Source organism: Ovis aries, chromosome 12, assembly GCF_016772045.2.
Source record: "Ovis aries strain OAR_USU_Benz2616 breed Rambouillet chromosome 12, ARS-UI_Ramb_v3.0, whole genome shotgun sequence".
NCBI lineage: Eukaryota > Metazoa > Chordata > Mammalia > Artiodactyla > Bovidae > Ovis > Ovis aries.
In genome coordinates this window covers 63,766,484-63,789,229 of record NC_056065.1, presented here as the reverse complement: position 1 = coordinate 63,789,229, position 22,746 = coordinate 63,766,484, and the positions used below count along the sequence as shown (strand labels likewise).

At 46.3% G+C, this 22,746-nt stretch overlaps 1 protein-coding gene across 6 annotated transcripts in view; it reads left to right on the top strand.

Annotated features, from left to right (window-relative positions):
- The window catches only part of NMNAT2 (nicotinamide nucleotide adenylyltransferase 2), a 221,166-nt gene that overhangs the window by 165,589 nt on the left and 32,831 nt on the right, over positions 1–22,746 (top strand). For all 6 annotated transcript variants that reach the window (XM_027975948.3, XM_042229192.2, XM_042229190.2 and 3 more), the window contains 4 exons: positions 15,233–15,321; positions 16,116–16,183; positions 18,370–18,448; positions 22,077–22,203. In XM_027975948.3, coding sequence (XP_027831749.1) covers positions 15,233–15,321; positions 16,116–16,183; positions 18,370–18,448; positions 22,077–22,203 — 363 coding nt within the window. The remainder of the gene's footprint in view (positions 1–15,232; positions 15,322–16,115; positions 16,184–18,369; positions 18,449–22,076; positions 22,204–22,746) is intronic.

Genomic DNA, 22,746 nt, shown 5'->3' with positions numbered 1-22,746 from the left:
ATCCCATGGGCGGAGGAGCCTGGTAGGCTGCAATCCATGGGGTCGTGAAGAGTTGGACACGATTGAGAGACTTCACTTTCACTTTTCACTTTCACGCATTGGAGAAGGAAATGGCAACCCACTCCAGTATTCTTGCCTGGAGAATCCCAGGGACGGGGGAGTCTGGTGGGCTGTCGTCTATGGGGTCACACAGAGTCGGACACAACTAAAGCGACTTAGCAGCAGCAGCAACCATTGAAAAGATCCCAAGAGGAGTGGACATGACATGCTGAAGGGTGGGGGCCACTCAGGGAAACACCAGGGCCAGTCAGGAGGCAGAGAGATGGGGGAACATGGGTAAGAGCCTTTACTGTGGTTTCTGTAGGAAGAAATGGTGGGGGCGGGGAGCTGGGTAAGCAGGCTTAGGATTGACTGTGTGTGTGTGATAGTCACTCAGTCGTGTCTGACTCTTTGCGACCTCGTGGACTGTAGCTCACCAGGCTCCTCTGTCCATGGGATTTCGCAGGCAAGAACACTGAAGTAGGTTGCCATGTCCTTCTGCAGGGGATCTTCCTGACCCAGAGATCAAACCCACATCTCCTACACTGCAGGCAGATTCTTTACCATTGATCCCCCTGGGAAGCCCTTGGGGTAATTAGGGGAAGGGAATAGTGCCCCTGAGTGTAAGAACCAGATGGAGGAGTGGGTAGGGGATGGGCGCAATCTAGAGTTTTCTGTCTCTAGGATAAGTTGTTTATTATCTCTAAGAATTAATGAACTCTTGAAGGGTGGCCCTTCCAAGGTCAGCAAGGCCACAGATGTTAAAGCATCAGAAAACAGAAAATAAACAGTGAATAATCCTCTTCTCTGCTGTCAGCACCCAGCTCAAGTCTCATCTGTTCCAGCAAAGTTCCCAGGCTGTTAACCAACCAGGATTCTTGGCCTTCCCCAATCAATAGAAATTGATCAGAGGCCAGACAAGAAATTCAGCCACGGCTTTTCTGGGGCCTCTGCCACAGCTGCAGGGAGCAAGAACAAACAACAGTTTCCCTTGCTGCTGTCTCTCCAAGGTGGGGGGTGAACTTCTTCCTTATATGGTTTCCCATATAGAGGGGTGTGAGGGGAAAGACCAAGGGTGACTTTGGTGGTGTGCCCACTCATTAGATGGTGTTATGTGTAGGGGGCATGCATAGTACCCGGCTTTTGCTCTCAACACCATGTTTTTGCTCCAGGCTCTTCAAAAAGTGCCAGTTGGGTTTTTTGATCACTTTATATCTTTTGTATCCAGAAGCTTGCAGGCAGTTATTTTTCGTCCCATATAATTTCCTTGTATTTTTTTTTTCTTTTTTGCTCCTTGAGAAGTCTAATAGTAGTAGTGTTAGTCGCTCAGTCATGTCCAACTCCTTGCGACCCCATGGGACTGTAGGTCTCCAGGCTCCTCTGTCCACAGAATTCTCCAGGCAAGAATTCTGGAGTAGGTAGCCATTCCCTTCTCCAGGGGATCTTCCCAACCCAGGGATTGAACCCAGGTCTCCTGCATTGCAGGTGGATCCTTTACCATCTGAGCCAGGTGCAAACATTGCAGCGCTGCAGGGAAGGGTCCAAGGTCCCAATAGGGATTCTCCCCCATCCCGAAGTCCTATAACACTTAAGGTCTCTGCTGTTCATTTTGGTATTGATTAAGCAAAGGATGTTGTGTGTTTTGGAAACCTAAGCTCCCTGGAGGTGGGGATTGTGTCTTTTTTGGGGGGGGGGGTGGATTGTGTCTTTTACTTCTCTATGTCCTGTACAGCACCTGATACAGAGCCTTGAACGTAATAAACACTTCATTACATTTTTGTTAGGAAATGCCTAAGGTCAGTTTGCTAGGCCACAAGGATGGTTCCTTTAAAAATTACATTTTTTTAACCTCTGATCAGGAATAACTCTGCCTAAAGGGATTCACTCTTTTGGTTTCTTCCTTTATTAGCCAAAGCTTTCTAAGATTTAGAATGTTTACAAATCCAGACTGCCTCTGTGAAATTCACAAACAAGGCAAATGCCCGCAGCTTCAACTGTGAATACAGCTCAGAAGGGGTCATTTCTGCTTGCAGCGGAAAAGGAAAAATCAGGTTAGCTAGATATCCTGACCACAGTGTTTCCTCCGTTAACTTCCCACAAGAGGAGAGTAGATTACACACCATCCAGGCTCGCTGAGCAGCCAGGAGGCAGGTGAGACATGTCTGTCTCATGAATTATTATTAATGGGCAAATCATCCGTGTTGTGTCTGTCCTTGTCTGGTGGGTCCAGCACAACCTGTCAGGAAGGGAGATTTACCTGGTCCCGAGTGGCCTGGAATGAGTTGGGAGACACAGATGATCCTTGGGTACCGAGGACAGGACACGACAATCCTACTGGCAGCCTCGGCTCCTCCTCTGTGAGGATAGGAGCAAGAAAGGCGGATCAAATGGAGGGCGGGTCAGACCTGAGTGTAAAATCTGAGAGTGATTTGGCTGAGTCCCTGGGACGAAGCTGATGGACGAAAATAGACCACATCTTGGGAAGTTTGGCATGAAATTAAATTCCAGGGCCCTAGCTACAGCTTTGCCAGTAGGCTACCTGCCAATGTCCAGAAATGCCCTTGTCATGCAAAGTGGATGTAGCAGTGGAGTAGAAGAGGGAGGAAGGATTATAGTGGGTGTCCTACCACTGAAGGACTACTCTACCTCGGTGTGTGTGTGTGTGTGTGTATGTGTGTGTGTGCATGCTCAGATGTTCATTCATGTCTGACTCTTTGTGACCCCTGGACTGTAGCCTGCCAGGCTCCTCTGTCCATGGAACCCTCCAGGCAAGAATACTGAAGCAGGTTGCCATTTCCTTCTCCAGGGGATCTTCCTAACGCAGGGATCGAACCCGGGTCTCTTGTGTCTTCTGCATTGGCAAGTGGATTCTTTACCCCTGCACCAGGTCCCTTGCTATTCAAAATATAGTCCACAGATCAGCAGCATTGGTCTCATTTGGAAGCTTATTAGAAACACTGCATCTCAGGCAGGGCCTGGAATAGGATGAGACTGAGGAGGATGGCCCCCTCCAGTGCAAAATTTAAGGGGCCACCCCCAAACTGAGTAATCAAAATGAATAATGTTTTTTTAAAAAATAAAAATTAATGCAAAAATCCATGATGAGGATAATATCATAATTTGAAATGAAGATAGGATCTGACCTCGCACTTGAATGATCCTCCCCCTCTCACCTCTCCCTAATTCTGGCCCTGATCTCAGGTCCCATCCCAACCCTTGGAATCAGAATCTGCATTCTAACAAGATCCCCAGAGGCTTCACATGAACATTAGCTTGAGAAGCACTGCTTTCAACATCTGCCTGGCCACAACAACCCCAAATCTTAGAATCCAGATAGTAACAAAACTAGAAAGAGATGAGGAGATAAATTTCCAGAAGCATCTAACCCCTGAGTTTGCTTGCCGTTCGCCTGGATTTGCACACTGCCACCTTAAAATTATACAGTGTTTTGTGGTTTAGCCTGACCTCTTTAAAGACATTTTATTTTGAAACAATTATAGATTCATAGGAAGTTGCAAAGATAGTATGGAGAGGTGCCCTCTGCCCAGTTTCCTGAAACGCTTACATTTTGTGAAGAGGAAATTGACATTGGTATAAAGTGTATGTATTATAAAGTTATTCATGATTTTATCACATGTGAAGATTCATGTAACCAACACAGTTAAAATACAGAACTCATCCATCCCCACAAACATCTCCCTGGACTAGAGCTATAGCTTCATAGTCACTCCCACCTCCCTTTTCTGTACCCTCACGCCTAACCATTAGCAACCACTAATCTATATAATTTCTGAGAATATTATATAAATAGAATCATACAGTATAGAACCTTTTGAGATAGGCCTTTTTCTTTTTCACTCAATGTGATAAGCTGTTGAGCTATTTCAATGGTTGCATTTACAATTTTTATCTTTTTGTTTGTTTCAGATCAATTTGTTCCTTTTTGTTGCTATGTGCTATTGCATGGTATGGATGTACCACAGTCTAACTGTTTACCTAAACTGTTTATTTTACTTGTTTACTGCATTTGGTTATTATAAGTAAAGCTGATGTGAGCAATCGTATATAGGTTTTTGTGTAGACATGTTTTCATTTCTTTGGGATGAATACCCAGGTGTGCAATTGCTGAGTCATATGGTAAGTGGATATTTAGTTCTTTAAGAAACTGCCAAGCTATTTTTTAGAGTAGTTTGCCATTTTACATTTCCACCAGCAATGTATCAGGAGCCCAGTTTCTCCACATCCTTGCCAGCATTTGGCCTTGTCATTCTTTCTTCTTTTAGCCGTTCTATTCGTGAATAGGGGTATCGCCTCCTGGTCTTAATTTATGTTTCTTAATGCTTAGGGATATTAAACACCATTTCCTGTGTTTCTTCACCATCCATTTGTCCTAGTCAGTGGAATGTCTTTTCTTGTCCGTTACCCGTTTTCTAGTTGGATTGTTAGTTTTTCCACTGCTAAGTTTTGAGTCCTTTCTATGTTCTAAATAGGACTCTTAAGACGTGTGGATGCAAACGTTTTCTCCCAGCCTATACCTTGTTTTTTCATCCTCTTAATAAGGTCTTTCATAGAAAAAAAGTTTATTTTATTAAAGTCCAGTTTACTGTGGTTTGTTTTCCTTTTATGCATCCTGTTTTAGGTGTCTTGTTGAGGAGTCTTCACCAAGCCCTGGACCCAAAGATTTTCTCCCACATTTTCATCTAGAAGTTTTATAGTTTTTCATTTCACATGATTTAAATCTGTGATCCATTTTGTTTTTTAAAAAACTTAATTTATTTATTTTAATTGGAGGCTAATTACAATATGGTATTAATTCTGAATTAATTTTTGTATATGAGATTTAGGTCAAGTTCAGTTTGTTTTTCTTTTGCTTTTGGCCTGTGGTTGTCCTGTTGCTTCAGCACCATTTATTGAAAAGATAGTCCTGTCTCCATTGAATTGTTTTTGCGCTTTTTCAGAATTCACTTGGCCTTCCTTGTATGGGGCTATTTTTAGATTCTCTGTTCTATTTCATTGACCTTTGTGTCTAACTCTCTGCCAATACCTCCCACTTGATTTCCATAGTTATATAATAGTATTTAAAATTTGGACAGATTGATTTTTCCCACTTTATTATTCTTTTTTTTAAGGTATTAACTATTTAGCTCCTTTACCTTTCCATATACATTTTAGAATTATTTTCTCTTCATTTATGCAAAAAGAAATCCTTGCTGAGATTTTGATAGGAAGTGCATCAAATTTATATGTAAATTTTGGGAATTAATATCTTTGCTATGTTGAGTCTTTTAATCCATAAACTATTTTTTCAGAGTAGCTTGTCATTTTATGTTGTATGACTCAACATTTATTTAAATCTTCTGGGATTCTTTCATCAGCATTTTGTAGTTTTTAGCATACAAGTTCTATGTAGTTTTTAAATTTTGTTTAATTTTTAATTGGTGGATAATTTCTCTCCAACTTTGTATTGGTTTCTGCCATACAACAATGTGAATCAGTGGTAATTATATATGTATGACCCCTCTAGGTCATCACCGAGCACCAGGCTGGCTCCCTGTGTTATTCAGTAGCTTCCCACTACCTATCGTTTTACTCATGATATGTATATGTGTCAGTGCTACTTTCTCCGTTCATCCCATCCTCACCTTCTCCCACTGCGTCCACAAGTCTGCTCTCTACTAAGTTCATCAGTACCATTTTTCTAGATTCCGTATATATTTGTTAATATATGATACTTGTCTTTCTCTTTCTGACTTACTTCACTCTGTATGAGGCTCTAGGTTCACCCACCTCCCTACAATTGACTCAAATTCATTCTTTTTATGGCTGAGTAATAGTCCGCTGTATAAATGTACCACAACTTTTTTACCCATTCATCTGTCGATGGACATCTAGGTTGCTTCCATGTCCTGTCTACCGTAAATATTGCTGCAGTGAACACTGGGGTACATGTGTCTTTCAGAATTCCACATATGTTTTATTACATTATTCCTAAGTATTTTATTTTTGAATGGTTATGTCATCTTGTATTTTTTTTTTTCATTTATTTATTTGGCTGTGTTGGGTCTCGGTTGTGGCTCACAGGATCTTTGTTGCAGCAAGCAGGCTTCTCTCTAGTTGTGGCACCTGGGCTCCGGAGCACCTGGGCTCAGCAGTTGTATCCCGCAGACTTAGTTGCCCCAAGGCATGTGGGATCTCAGTTTCCCAACCGGGGATTGAACCTGCATGCCCTGCATTGGGAGGTGGATTCTTAGCCACTGGACGACCAGGGAAGTCCCAGCCATCTTGTACTTTAAATTTCAATTTCCATGTACTTTTTGCTAGCATATAGAAATGCAATTGATTTTCTTATATTGATTTTTTCTTAATATGTGTACTTTATTGAAGCATAGTTGACTTACAGTGTTTCAGGTATACAGCAGTTTTACATATACACATATATTATTTTTGAGATTATTTTCCATTGTAAGTTATTATAAGATATTGACTGTAGTTCCCTTGCTATACAGTAAACCTTTGTTGCTTGTTGCATATATATATATATTTTTTTTTAATTAGAAATGCCTCAAATTCTATTCATACTAAGTCAGACAAGTAGAGTCCAAAATGTCATAAATTTTTAAGCTAGGCAAAAGTTCATAAGTTTTCTAAAATGTATATATTATACATATTATTTATATGTATGTATACAAAAGCTTTTCTCCATCTCTTCTATTTTTCTTGATGTTCTTTCCCAAGCCTTCTTATGTTGATCTTTTACCTTATGATCTTATAGAATTCACTAATTACTTCTTAGAATTTTCTTATAGCTCTGTCAGGATTTCTAAGTGAGACTTTCATGCCATATGCAACAGAGATAGATATTTTCCTTTTTGATCTCTTAGTCTTTCAGTTATTTTTCTTTCTTTACTGAGCCAGCTAGAACTTCCAGTACCATGTTGAATAGCAGTGGTTAGAGTAACCATCTTTTCCTTGTTCTTGATCTTAGGAAGAAAGCATTCAGTCTTTCGTCTTTAAGTATGATGGTTGCTCTAAGTATGATGATGTTCTTTATCATGATGAAGAAGTTCCTTCTATTCCTACTTCTCTGAGTTTTTATCAAGAACGAATGTTGAGTTTTGTCAGCTGCTTTTTCTGCATCAGTTGATATAGTCATGTGGTTTTTCTTCTTTACCCTGTTAATGTGATGAATTACACTGAATATTTTTCAAATATTGAAACAGCCTTCTGTCTCTGGATTACATGACACTTAGTCATGGTATATAATTCTTTCTATATACAACTGGATTCTATTTGCTAATACTTTGCTAGTGATTTTTGCATATTTTGTACTCTCTTTGCCTGATTTTTATATCAGAGCAATACTGGCTTCATAAAATCAGTTGGAAAGAGTTCCTTTTTCTATTTTCTAGAGAAATGCTAGGATTTTTTTTTTAAATTTCAGCTTTATTAAGGTATAATTGACATATATAATTTTTAGATAAAGTGTGCATTGTGGTGATTTAAGTACACATTGTCAAAAGATTCCTCTCATCTAGTTAATTAACATATCTGTCAGTCACCTCACATATTTATTTTTTGATGAGAACATTTAAGTTCTACACTCTTAAGCAAATTTAAATTATATAATACAGTGTTACTGCCATGCAGTGATTGCAATGTGCAGTGATTTATAAGAAAAATATATGTGGTCATTAGATGTCCACATATACATTTTTTATATATATTTGCTCTTTGTGCACAGTCTCTTTCTTACAGCTCCCCAAACTCTTGGACTTTCCTGAGTGATAAAAGCAACGGGAGCATCTTTTATTTTAATACTTGGTCTCTTTCCTCGGTTCCTTTCTGCCACAACTAGGCTGCTATTGATGAGGTGACTTTTGTAAAGCAACTGATAATAGAAGGCAGGGACTTTCAGTTCCACCCTCTGATTTCTGGGGAAGAGATGGGGGTTGGAGGCTGAATCAATCATCAGTAGCCAATGATTTAACCAATCATGCCTAAATAATGAAGTCTCCATTAAAAACCCAAGAAGCCAAGGGTTCACAGATCTTCTAGGTTGGGGAAACAATGCTTCCACATACCACTGTGCCATGTCCCAAATTCCATGAGACCCTTAACTCCATGAGGACAGAGGCTCCTTTGTTCTGGACCTCACCACATGTATCTCTTCATATGGCTGTTGACTGGTATCTTTTAATATCCTTTGTAATAAATTGGTAATCTAGTGAGTAAACAGATTTCCTGAGTTCTATGAGTTGTTCTAGTAAGTTAATCAAATAAAGGAGGCCATCATGGGAGCCTCTAATTTATAGCCAGTTGGTCAGAAATACAAGTTAACAACCTTGACTTGTGACTGGCACGTAAAGTCCAAGAACTATGTCACGGGTGACTCCAGTTTGTAGCCCTTTGGTTGGTCAGAAGCATAGTAACATGTGAGCTTGGAATTTGGCATCTGAAAGGGAGGAGGCAGTCTTGTAAGACTGAACCCTTAACCTGTGGGATCTGATGCTATCTCCAGGTTGAAGGTGTCAGAATTGAGTTGAATACTGATGTGGGTAGCCTTTCCCTTCTCTGGGGAATCTTTCCAACTCAGGGATTGAAGCCAGGTCTCCCCCATTGGAGGTGGATTCTTTACCAGCTGAGCTACCAGGGAAGCCCTAGAATCAGTTTACTTATCAATCAGTTATTGCCATGCTTTACGTTAGACCCTTCTGTAGCATTAGGGTTTTTGGTTTGTTCATTTGTTTTTCTGGCTGCCCTCAGACTTTGTTGCTGTGCACAGGCTTACTCTAATTGTAAGATGGATTGCTACTAAGGTAGTTACAACTAATTGTAACCCTGGGCCAGGGATTGAACCAGTGTCCCCTGCATTAGCAGGCAGATTCTTAAATGCTGGGCCACTAGGCAAGTCCCAGTAGCATTGGTTTTAATTCTTTAAATGTTTGCTGGACTTCTCCAGTGAAACCACATAGACATTATGCATTTTTTATATTTAGAATTTGATTTGATCTTCATAACAACCTTGCAAAAAAGGATTTTACAGCTATGGAAACTTAAGGCTCAGAGAAATTCAGTGACTTACCCAAGATCCAGAAATCTTATGAACCCAAGTTCAGTGTTGTTTCTACAGTATTATAGTTCCAAGTTACTAATGGATACTACTACATAGACTTTTCCCCCATATAAAATCTCTGCTGCTACTGCTACTAAGTTGCTTCAGTCGTGTCTGACTCTGTGTGACCCCATAGATGGCAGCCCACCAGGCTCCCCCATCCCTGGGATTCTCCAGGCAAGAACACTAGAGTGGGTTGCTATTTCCTTCTCCATAAAAGTGAAAAGTGAAAGTGAAGTCGCTCAGTCATGTCTGACTCTTCATGACCCCGTGGACTGCAGCCTACCAGGCTCTTCTGTCCATGGGATTTTCCAGGCAAGAGTACTGGACTGGGTTGCCATTACCTTCTCCGATAAAATCTCTGTGGGGAAAAAAAACAAATGTAATTGTATCTGCTCCTGGCCATTTTTGTTTAGCTGGGTTCCAGTTTTTTTCTTGCCTGACATTCCATTAAAATTAAAGGATAATAAAAGTTATGACCAACCTAGATAGCATATTCAAAAGCAGAGACATTACTTTGCCAACTAAGGTCCGTCTAGTCAAGGCTATGGTTTTTCCAGTAGTCATGTATGGATGTGAGAGTTGGACTGTGAAGAAGGCTGAGCACCGAAGAATTCATGCTTTTGAACTGCAGTGTTGGAGAAGACTCTTGAGAGTCCCTTGGACTGCAAGGAGATCCAACCAGTCCATTCTGAAGGAGATCAGTCCTGGGATTTCTTTGGAAGGAATGATGCTAAAGCTGAAACTCCAGTACTTTGGTCACCTCATGCAAAGAGTTGACTCATTGGAAAAGTGATGCTGGGAGGGATTGGGGGCAGGAGGAGAAGGGGACGACAGAGGATGAGATGGCTTATGGCATCACTGACTCGATGGACGTGAATCTAAGTGAACTCCGGGAGTTGGTGATGGACAGGGAGGTGTGCTGCGATTCATGGGGTCGCAAAGAGTCGGACATGACTGAGCCACTGAACTGAACTGAACTGAAGGCAACAAGTGGATTGCGGACTATAAAACCTAGTGCTATTAGTACAGTCATACATGTCTGGTCTGAAAGACTGATGACGTGGCATTGACACATCCAACTGAGGAGACCCAGAGGCAAAGCAAACAAGATGTCTAGAGAGAGGAGGAAATCCATGGTCCCTAAACGTTCCCTGGGAAGTTTTCGATGGGTCTTCTTCCTTTGGGTTTCCCTGGTGGTTCAGGCAGTAAAGAATCCATCTGCAATGCAGGAAACCCGGGTTTGATCCCAGGGTCAGGAAGATCCCCTGGAGAAGAAAATGGAAACCCACTCCAGTATTCTTGCCTGGAGAATCCCATGGACAGAAGAGCCTGGCGGGCTACAGTCCATGGGGTCACAAAGAGTCGGACAGGGCTGAGCGACTAAGCACACACACGCATTTCTGCCTTTATTCCTCACCACCTGGCCCAAAAGTTCCTGCCAGGAATGACTGTCCCCTTTAAGGTAGGATTTTTCACCACTTCACTATCTGTTCTGTGAGTTTCTCTTCTAGTTCAGAGCATATCAGTCCTCGTGTTAAACAGCCTTCAGTGATTCCTTACTATCTCTACTTCTCAACCTTATGGTTATTGTCAATGTACGTCTGTTGTTCTCAAACTTTAGTGATCAGAAACATCACCTGCTGCTACTGCTAAGTCACTTCAGTCGTGTCCGACTCTGTGTGACCCCCTAGACGGCAGCCCACCAGGCTCTCCCGTCCCTGGGTTTCTCCAGGCAAGAACAGTGGAGTGGGTTGCCATTTCCTTCTCCAATGCACGAAAGTGAAAAGTCAAAGTGAAGTCGCTCAGTCGTGTCCGACCTCAGCGACCCCATGGACTGCAGCCTACCAGGCTTCTCCATCCATGGGATTTTCCAGGCAAGAGTACTGGAGTGGGGTGCCATTGCCTTCTCCGAAACATCACCTAGGGATACTAATTTTAAAAGTGAAAGTGAAAGTCACTTAGTCATGTCTGACTCTTTGCAACCCCATGGACTATACAGTCCATGGAATTTTCCAGGTCAGAATACTGGTGTAGGTAGCCCTTCCCTTCTCCAAGGGATCTTCCCAACCCAGGGATCGAACCCAGGTCTCCTTCATTGCAGGTGGATTCTTTACCAGCTGAGTCACAAGGAAAGCCCAAGAATACTGGAGTGGTTAGGCCATCCCTTCTCCAGCAGATCTTCCCGACCCAGGAATCGAACTGGGGTCTCCTGCATTGCAGGTGGATTCTTTACCAACTGAGCTGTCAGGGAAACCCTAGACTAAGTCTCAATCCCAGAGATTTTGACTCAGAACTTGAGCAGGACCTGAAACCCTGCATTTTAATAGTCTCTCCCTGGTGATTCCAACCACGTGGTCCACAAAATGCATGTTGACCAGTGACACAGAGGTCACACCTCTTGGCCTGGCTTTCAGGGCCCTCACAAGTCTGATGCCCACTTGCCTAGCCAACAGTATCCCTCCCTCACCCTCACCCCACCCCTACCAGCCCCCGACAGCCTAACCCTCGTGACTAAGACTAGACTAGTGGATGAGCTTTTTTCACATTGTGAAATTTCTGGGTATTTGCTGGACTTCTCGCTCTCCTTGGAAACACAAGATTATCTCTCCTGTCCCTTCTCCCCTTTGCTCTAGTGTCTCATAGAGTTGTTCAAGCAGTAGGGTGCCACACATGCCTAGGTTGTGAGCAGCTTTTTACTTAAATTTATGACTACCAGAATAAAATACACTAGACAATATTGTAACAGTTGTTTCTGTTAATTATGAATAAACATACATATGTATGTATTGCGTCAGGATATAAAATGTGTTTCTTACTGTGGATTATAGTAAAACACTACCACCGGGAACAACATTGAAAGCCGTGGCTATAGCATTCACCCGATTTGTCTCTCATTAGAGCCATCAGTATAGCATTCTGTTTCTCCATTATTGTGAACCTGTGGAGAATAATAAATAAAGCCACTCTTATCCCTTTGGCATCCAGCATGGTATTTTGTGCTCAATAAATGTTAAATGAATTGAATTGCCTGCATGATCACCATCATGACTTTTCTGGGTTTAACTACTTCAGATCAAGAATCCTTTCTTCAGGGTTAGGGTTGGGGCTATTTGCAGTGAGCAGTGGGGCATTGCCAGGGGAAGTGACCGTTCATATTGGCCAGAGGAAAAGGGTAGTGTTTTCTAAGGCAGTGAGGTTGCTTGGTGCAACCTATTTCTTTTGGAAATCCCTGTGTGTAGCCTGAGGAACAGAGCTTGGCTCTCTGGATCAACGTGGCCCAGTGGAAAGAACCCCTAAGGGAAGGTGGCTACATGAGCCTTCCAGGTATGAGCACTTGTTGAACATGTATTGCTCAATGAGCAAGTCACTATACCGAGTGCTTAAGAGCCTAAGAAGTCTTTGGCATGGGAGATGGACTGAGCGACTTTTGGAACGTGGATATGTTTTCTTAAGCCTGCACAGTGGCAATTGAACAAGCCAAGGTTGTTGTTTGAACGTAAATCATCATCTTATTCTCAGCCTGTTCTCACGTGTATGTTAATTGCACATCTTCTTATGAGTTTGGGACCTCTTCTCTACAGCAAAGTCCCCTGGCTTTGAAGAATTCTGTACAGAAGAGGAGCAAAGACATACACTTTCAGAAACAATTTCTGGACCAGGTCCCTTGAACAGGGTGATCAGGGAGCTAGTAGGTCAGTAAGTCTAGCAAAAGGAGATGTTGCCAGGGCAGGCATGCCGGACATGGGGTAGAGCTGAGCTTCAAACACAGAACTTGGGAAAGTGGAGAATAAAGAGAGGACGCTTTCTGTAAGACAGGGAGAGGAAGGAAGGTCTGGCTTATTGCGGCACGGGATCTGTGAGAGCCAAAGGCCATATGAAAATGATCCTAAGGAAGCCTGGGGTATAAAGGGCAAAGGGAGGAGGGGAGGCTAAAGAATTTATTCAGATTTCAAAAACCTTTTGTTACAGGGTCTTCAGTTAATCCTTGACCTCAAAGTTAAATTTGGAAATTAGTGAAATAGTATCAGTCATCTTTTAAAAGGCAAAAATGGCACACTTGTTAGAATGGTTCAAATAGGAAAACAAAACTGGTAATACTGAATGCTGGTGGAGCAACAGGAACGCTCATTCATTGCTGGCGGGAATGCTAAATTGCACACCCGCTTTGGAAGACAATTTGGCAGTTTCTTACAAAATTAGACATACTTTTACCATATGTTCCCACAATCATGCTTCTAAATACTTACCTGAGTTGAAATGTATGTTCACTCAAAAATCTACACGTGATTGTAACATCAGCTTTATTCATAATCCGTGAAAACTGAAAGCAGCCAAGAAGATCTTCAGTTAGTGAATGAATAAACAAACTGGTCTGTCCAGACAATGGATTATTATTCAGCAATAAAAAGAAATGAGTTCTCAAACCAGGGAAAGACCTGGAGGAAGGAACCTTAAATACAAATCGCTAAGTGAAAGAAGTCTGTCTAAAGAGGCTACATGGTGTATGGTTCCAGCTATTTGGCATTTTGGAAAAGGAAAAAATACAGAGAGAGTAAAAAGATCAGTGGTTACCAGCAGCAGTGGGGAGGGAGAGAGATGAATAGGCACAGCACAGTGGATTTTCAGGGGGAGAAACTATTCTCTACGAAACTGTAATATGGACACGTGTCATTATGCATTTGTCAAAAGCCATAGAACCTTACAACACAAAGAGTGAATCTCAACGTGAACTGTGGCCTGTAGTTAATAATAATGGGTCAACACAGGCCCATCAAATGGAACAATTATACCACACAAGCACAAGGTTGTATAGGGGTATAATAGGGGAAATGGGGTGTGGGGGAGGTCAAAAGACGGGGGGGGGGAGGTTGAATACATAGAACTCTGTGTACTATCTGCCCAATTATTCTGTACATCTAAAACTATGCCAAAAATAAAGTTTACTATTATTCTTTTTAAGATCTCTTTAAAAAAAAAAAACAAACTCCAAGATTTCACACTGAAAGAAGGAAAAGGCAAATGTGATGAGACTTATTTATTTATTTATTTATTTATTTATTTATTTTTAAAGAAACCACAGAGAAGATACAATTTGTTTTTTGGGGTTGGGGGAGCGGGGCTGTGCCGGCTCTTCTTCATTGCAGTGTGTAGACTTCTCTGGTTGCAGAGTGCAGTCTCTAGAGTGCACGGCTCAGTCGTTGCAGCACACGGGCTGATGAGACAGCTTATTTTTAAGTTGCAAGAGGGCCAGCAAGGTAATCCCAGAACCTTGCTTGTAAATGACACAGACAGTTCTGCTGCCCAAGGCCCTGGTCCCTTACAGACTCCCTCGCCTATTCAGTAAATCCATGCCACCTTCCCTCAGCTCTAGAAGCTCAGTGCTATTGGATTTGCACAATGAGCTGCCCTAGAAGAAAGATGGAACCAAAGCCCTTCACCCCTTCTTAATTAGCTGTATTGGCTCATGAAAATGAAATTGGGCTTGTCTGGTAAATTTGAAAAAGCAACATCACAGATTATTTGCAGCAGGAAAAAAAGGGGGAGATTTTCTTTGGCTGAACTTTTCTCAACCAACTGTAATGACAGTTTTCTGGTCTGATTGTTAATTCTCCCTAATTACGTAGAAGGCCCTTGAGATTTGTTTTGATGGATTTCCTCTTCTGAATAACTAGATGAAGCAATCAGCCCACCTTTCATATTATAAGAAGGTTCTTCTTTTTTCTTTTTTAAAAATGACTCCTCCGCTTTGGAATAATTTCTGCTAGTGATCGTAGTGGTAAATTCCAATCAGTTGCTTTGAGGCAGGTGCTTGTTTTAAATCTCTCTAACCTCATCCAGCACTGGGCCTTTAAACCTGGATTAATCCCCTTGAGTTCTAAATCATTTTGCTTTGGGAACTGAAATCTGTTTCCAGCACCTTTTGAATCACCCACGTTTGCTTTGAAAGTTGGCACTTTCCATTTAAATGGCAAGAAAGATGGGGAATAAGCTTTACAGAGCTGAAGGTATTGATTTCAACGATCACCTTTAACTTATACCTTTCTTCTTTATAATATGAGGTTTTCTTCTCTTAATTAGAAAGAGCCAGGGATTATCTGCACAAAACTGGAAGGTTTATTGTCATTGGCGGGATCGTCTCTCCTGTCCACGACTCCTATGGAAAACAGGTGGGTTTCTCCTTTGTCTCCATCCTCCCTAACCCCTGTTCCTGACCTGATGATGCCACTGGCGTGAAACTGCCCCGCTGCTGTCTCTGCTGCGATTCTTAGAGATGCAAAACCCCCAGTAGCAGGTGTCCTGCTTCCTGTCTCTGGACCGCAGTCAGACCTGAGCCAGTGGGAGTTGGGCAGCAGCTGGGAGAAACAGCTGCCCATGCCCAGCCCCAGTCAGAACGCACTAGGAGCGGAGCTGGCCCCCCTGCTGAGGGCCAAGGATGCCAGACTGGTGGCTGGTTATGGGCTGGGCAATCTTTCCTGGGATTTTAGGAGAAAAGGCCTCTGCCTCTTATAATCTGATTTACAATTCATGTTCCCTTTCCTTCCCTCCCTGCCACACATCTCAGGAAATCTGGACGCTGTCAAAGTCCTTCACCTCCTCCCCAAGACACAACCTGGTGGGCTCCGGGGAAGTCATCCAGCCCGATGGAGCCGGGAGACCAGGCAGCGCTTGCCATGTTGCCTCATCCCTGTGCTGGGCGCGCCCTGGCCGCCCTGGTCGGCGGAGGCTCTGACTCTGATGGGGAGGGGCGCGCACCGCTCACACCCTCCTTTCTCTTCTCCCCGCTCGGCACGTCTCCTCCATGGCTGTGTGTGGCAGCCAGACATGTGGAGGGCTCCCACTCTCATTCTCTGTCAGCCCTGAAAAATGGTGCACTTTTATAATGGGCTGGCTTGGGATGGCATCTTGGGGAGGCTGTGGGGAGCAGGGCCAGCCTCTCAGCGATCGCTCTGTTGCTTCCCAGGGTCTTGTGTCGAGCCGGCACCGCCTCATCATGTGTCAGCTGGCCGTCCAGAATTCCGACTGGATCAGGTAGGGTGGGCCTGAGGATGCCAAAGTGGGCGGCCCTGGGACTCCCTGGGGCTGAGTGGGAAAGAGGAAGGGTCCCACAGCAGTTTGGAACCCACAGGAGTGGGGAGCATGGGGGAGATATTAGCCCCATGCAGGCGATAATCACGTAAACATTGTGGGGTGGCCTAACTGGTGACTCATTTTTTTAACCAAGCCATGGAGCCCGTGAAACTAAAGAGGGAGCTTTCAGTGTTTCATCTGCTCTGGCACCTGGGGACTTAAGAGTCTGCTCAGAGTTTCCAAAAATATCATGGGGATTGGGGTGGAGCAGGGCCAGAAAACTCAAAATGCCTCTCCGCTTCCATCCCCGCTCACTTCCATGAGCTCTTCACTACCTTTCAGGGAAGGTTCCCGACCTTGGCTATTTTCCATTCCTGTTCAGGCTCCCTAGGGCCCCGTGCCGAGGGCGGGACAGAGGTGTGTGTCGGGGGCTGGTGGGGAGGTGTGTGAGTGCACACAGCCTTTCCCTCAGAGGGTCCCTGGATGGTCCCCTTGCTAAGATGGCAGACACCATTATCCGCTGAGCTGGCTGTGTAATTAACGCAGGCTTCCACTAATTATGCTAATTATGCTCCCCACAGCTCCTACAGTTATAATTTGCATGAGAAGATGATGATTTAAAAAAAATAACGACACACCATGTGTCCCGTAATTCCCCCTCATGAAAGAATAAGTAGCACCTAGAGGTTTCCATGAAAGGAAGGAAATGAAGGGCCGCTGACCTCAGAATGAGGGCTGCAGAGAGTCAGCAGGGGAGAGATGGGGTGGGCGGAAATGAGAGCAGTGAAGGGAAGCAAAGATGATAATTAAACGGTGATCCGTGCCATTTGTGTGCAGTGATTTGTGGGAGCAGCGCATGCCCTTTATAGACTTTCTCATCCCCCCACCCACCCACCCACCGCCGCCCTGAGATAGAGGTGAGGTCAGGAGACAGCTTAGGAGAAGTCAAGGAGCTTGCGAGGGAAGCACATCTGTGGTCAAGTCTGGGTAGAAGCGAAGCCTCTTAGCTCTGCCCATCATGATCTTGGGGGAAGAAGGGTCCAGTGGGACAGGAGACGGTTCCCGCTTGTCTGTGATTAGAAGACTCTGAAATAATTCCCCCTTTCCTTCAACACATATTTACTGAGCACGTAGTGCACGGCTCCAGGGGCTGGGAACATCAGAATTTTGAGAATTGAGGTCACCAGAGAGGTCGAAGCTAGCTCTGAAGATGGGGCCTGGGCCGGCAAAGCCCCTGAGCACCGGGGAACCTGTTCAGCCAGGTCCAGGGTCTGCCCAGCTCAGAGAGGAGGCCTGTCTCAGGTCAGGGATCTGAGAGGGTCAGGCTGAGGGCAAGCCGGGTCCTCTGAGCATTTTCAGTTCGTGAGGTCTGTCCCTGGGAACCCTAGTTGTGCTGCCTGGTGGGAGGTGACGGAATGCTCAACTGCTGAGAATGTGTTTGAGACACGTCCCAGTGTAGCAGCTCGTTAAGTTGGTAATGAAGCCCGAGCGCTGCCTCCCTCTGGGCCTGGGTCCTGGCTCACTTCACGTCCTGGGTGAAGCAGGAGTGGCCCGTCTGGGGACGGTGCCTTCCAGTGTGGCTGCCGCACCCACCTCCATGCCCACCACGCATCCCACCGCACGCAGGAGCCGACACGGGCAGTTTCCCCAGTTCAGGTACCTGCAGTCACCACTTGATAAGGGCGTGGCTAGTTTCATTCTTATCAGAATCCGATAAGGTCCAGAAGAGAATTCCCCAGAATGGGAGCAAGATGCTATTCTAAGCACTCTGCATGTACAACTCACTGACCCCTTTTAATAACTCCACAGGAGAGTTATTATTGTTATTCTCATTTTACAAATGGGGAAAGTGAGCACCCAAAATCACGCAAAGCCCCACAGTTGGGAGGGTCTAGTGCTGGTATTAAACCCAGCCAGACCAGTGCCAGCATCAGTTCATGTAAGCCTGTAGCATTTTCCTCTCATTTTACAGAGGGGAAACTGAGGCTCAGGAAGGTATTTCAAGCTCATGTTTTATTTGATTTGAGATCTAAGTGCACGATATGACCAACTCTGTGTAAGCTTTTTGAGCTCTGCCTTTGGAAGGAACCTGTAAGCGAAGAGTGTGAGAATGGAAGCCAAGGGAAGTTTGTCTTTCCGATCGTCAGGGTGGACCCGTGGGAGTGCTACCAGGACACCTGGCAGACGACCTGCAGCGTCCTCGAACACCATCGGGACCTCATGAAGGTGAGCTGGGCCGGGCTCTGGGCCGGGGGCCCACAGAGGCCTGGCAGCCTGGGAAAGGCAGACTGCCCCAGGTGTTCCCGGCTTCTCCGCCAGCCGTGGGGAGACCAGCTCTGAGCAGCATCCAGGAGGGCAGTGAGACTGGGAACCCAGAACAGCCCCAGAGCCTGCTCCCTGCCTTGAACTCCTCCTGAATATGACTGGGGGCAGCTTTCATCTCCCGGCAGCAAGTTCAAGGCCGGATTCAGAAACCCTGCAGCTGGGAAACTTCACAAAGTGATAAGAGAAGGAGGAGAAAGGAGCGCTGGGTGGAGGCACAAGGGGCCAGGTCCTCCCACCGCACCTCTGGAGGACCCGGCAGTCCCCTTGCCTCGTGCTTGCCAGGGCTGCAGTACTGCATTCCTGCAGGCGTTGTACATCAGGCACACTCTTTCCTCCTCACAGGAGTCCACGCACAGACAGTGTGTTCTCACCTCTGATTTATTTGTGGGTAAAAGGAAGCATGGGCTTCCGTCTTGGCTCAGTGCTAAAGAATCTGCCTGCCAATGCAAGAGACAGGGGTTCGAGTCCTGGGTGGGGAAGATCCCCTGGAGGAGGAAATGGCAAACCAGTCCAATATTCTTGCCTGGGGAATCCCATGAACCCACCAGAGGATCCTGGGGGACGAAAGTCCATAGGGTCACAAAGAGTCGGACACGACTTAGTGCCCAAACAACAACAACCAGGAAGGGCAGAGAGGTGAACCAGAGTATCTTAGGACCCACAGTGACTGCCTCGCCCACCCTGACAGCTGCCCAGGGCTTATGGCCGGGTTCAGCGACCAAAGAGCTGGTTGCTAGGTAAGCACGGGTTCCACGCCAGCCAACAGCACCAGTCGGAATGTGCAGAAAGTACCCTTCACAGACGGATGCCAACCCATCAGCTCTACCGTGACAGGGTGAAAAGCAGTGCCATTGATGGCAAGAAGCCCGGCCCACGGAGACAAGACACAGGGCTTCCTGCTCGCCTCCACTGGTCCTGATGCAGGGCCCTCCCCCCGCCCCAAACTGTGATCAGAGTGGATCATCCTGACACAGGGAGCGCCCCACTCCATCTGTGTTCACGGTCAGAATCTTCTCCTTGGGGAGCTCTCAGCGGCCTCAACCATCCCCCTACCCCGACTCTACCTGCTTTATTTGAACAGACGTGGACCTGGGACTCCAGACCATCCAGGGAGTTAAGAGCGAGAGGAGTAGAAAGGACAAGCTGGCTGGTGCTTCATCTATTAAGCTGAAGAAAACCCAACCCCCTTCTCTCTGCTTTGAGAACCCTTCTAAGACATCCTGAGTCCCCTTGACAGGACAAGGTGGCCCTGACCTGCTCCTCTGGGCCGGTCTCAACAACAGCAGTAATAAAAGACGTCCTGTCTTACTGTATAAGGATGTATCCGTCAGGGCAGGCTAAGATACACAAATATCCTTCAGATCTCAGTGGCTTCACAGAAGCTTATTTCTCACACTATGGGTCAGCTGGGGGCGCTGCTGGGGGGCTGCGCTCCTTTCAGTCACTGGGAGCCTCGGGCTGCATGATGGAGTGAGGAATCAGGGACCCTGCAGGCATTCCTGAGCCCTGGCTCTGCCCAGCCAGACACCCTGACTGCTGTTCTGCTGTCTAAAAGTCTGGGCTTCCCGAGCCCTCCCTCTGTTACTCATGCCCAGAGGCATCAGTCTGGGCCTGAGATGCTTGGCCAGGAGCCACAGCTGTTGAGTGATGGTTACAAGCCAGCAGAGAATGTCAGTTCTGATGGCCCCCCGCCTTGGCGCAGGAGTGGGAGCTTGGAGCTGCTGGTAACTCTCAGTCTCCCTGATCCCAGCATCAGGCCAGGGTTCCTGGCATGGAAAGTGGACCTGTCAGAGAGATAGACACGGGGCTTAATAGGCGAGGCAAGGCTGTGTGAATGTGGGAGCCTCTGGAGGGCAGAGTGGGGCAGGTGGCCAGCACATTTCTTCTCCAGTGCAGAACAAGTCGAATGGGACTAATGATGCGTGCTGCAAGAGGAAGACATTCCTCGGCTCCCAGACTGAGAAGGTGGCGTTTTTCTTTTCTGGAGGTGAAATCATAATAAAAGGGAGGCAAGCTATCCCTTCCACTCGACCAGCCACAGCCGGCCAGAGAATCCCACAAAGCAGGCTGAGATGATCCCGTGGTCCCCAACCTCGGCTGGCTCCCAGATGGAGCAGGATACTGTCGTGCCCGTCTTCCATTGCAGAAGTGACAAGTCAGCCCACAAGATCAACGCCTGCCCTTCCAGGGCTCAGAAAGACTCATGTGCCGCTCTGCCTCCAGGGTGGCATGTGGAAGATGCCTTTGGAGGGTCACCCCAGCCCTGGGACCTGGGGGTCCCTTGGCAGCCTGTGTGCTCAGTCATGTCCGACTCGTTCCAACCCCGTGGACTGTAACAGACCGCCAGGCTCCTCTGTCCATGGGATGTCCCAGGCAAGAATGCTGGAGTGGGTTGCCATTTCCTCCTCCAGAGGATCTTCCCAACCCAGGGGTCAAACCTGCATCTCTTTCTTGGCAGGTGGATTCTTTACCCTTGAGCCGCCGGGAAGCCCTCCAGCAGAGGGACTCAGTAATCCAGAAAGGGGGGTGGGCCAGGGATGAGGAGAAGCTGGCTCTCAGGGAAGGGACTTTGAATAAGCAACAGCCCTGTGAAGCTCAGCAGATTGAAAATTCATCCTTTGTTTTTCTGTGGCCCAGAAGCTGCTCTTCCACCCTCCACGGGCCAAGGCTAGGGGTGGGTGGGGGGTTGTTTCTGGGTCAGCTGTGAAGAATGCTGCGTTATCAGCTCTGTGTTTGCTGTGGCTCTAAGAGAAGCAGCAGGCCAGATAACACAGCACAATGGATAATACACAGAGCATTTCCGTTTGGCTCTGGAATGTGTATTTACACTCTGAGCAGGCGCAGAGTTCCCAGAGCCCCGCCTCCCCCTTCCTGCAGCGCAGGCATCCTGCTCCGCCCAGCACCGCTCCCTAGCCTGGCCCTGTCGCTGGCATCTCTGGCCTGGCACCGATCCCCGGCCTGGCCCTGTCACTGGCATCTCTGGCCTGGAGAGGCAGCAGGTGGTGATAGCGCCTGGTGTTTGTGTGACCTTTCCCGAGCTTGCACAGCCCTTCTGCAGACATGACCTCATTTTGAGTCCCATGAAGCAGGCGGGAAAGGCACACGCATTCTACGGAAAGTCACAACATGCGCGTTTCTGCCATGTGCCAGATGTTCTAAAGGCGCTCCATGTATGGTCGCTCGTGTAAGCCCGCCACAACCCAGAGAGATGGCTCTTGTTGCGCTGTCAGTGAGGCATTCAAGCTAAGGTTCAAGACCAGGTAAGTTAACTATCCAAGGTCACGCAGCCAGAAGGGGACAGAACTCAAACTTGAACCCAGGTCTGTTCAACAACACATCCAGTGCATTTCCCAGGGAGTCATCTCGCCTCTTACCAGCCTAGTGTAGTCTAGGGCACAGCTAGGGTCTAGAACCCTCCCCCAGTCCACTGTCTCAGCTCTGGGACACGTCACCATGATGGCCAAGCAGATGAGTGTTTGGGGATAACTGGAAAAGACGTCACTGACTGTGCTCTTCTTCCTCCCTGCAGCGGGTGACTGGCTGCATCCTCTCCAACGTCAACACACCCTCCATGACACCTGTGATCGGACAGCCCCGAAATGAGACCTCCCAACCCATCTACCAGAACAACAACGCGCCCAGCAAGCCCACCGCAGGTAGGGAAACGCTGGTGTAGAGCAGAGGCTCTCGAACTTCAGAATCGCCTGGAGTTCTTGTTAAAACTCAGATCACTAAGCACTGTCCCAGAACTTGATTCAGTAGGTCTGGGAGAAGGAAGAGAATTTGCATTTTTTAAAAGTCGATGGTCCAGGGACCGTGCTTTGAGAACCCGTAAGAAACAGCATCAGAGAGAAATAGTCACAGTGATAGAGACAGATTCAGGGACAGAGAGACAGGGGTTGATGATATGTATTTTAACATAAATATGACTGCCTTAACTGGGAATTAAAGGTACCAAAGGGAACATTTTCCTCTGCCTTTTCTAAGGAGGTTGCGCATCCTGCCGAGGTCACACGGTAGGAAGTAGCAGGGACAGAAGTCAAACCCAGGCAGTCTGCTGCCAGCCCCTACCCCCAGCCCCCCAGCCAGCTTCAGTCATCCCTTCAAGGGCCCCCAGCACTTACCCAGCACTTAGTAGTGCCTGCTTGCACAGTGCTCCGTGCATTACACAGATTCTCATTTAATGCAGTAATTCTGTG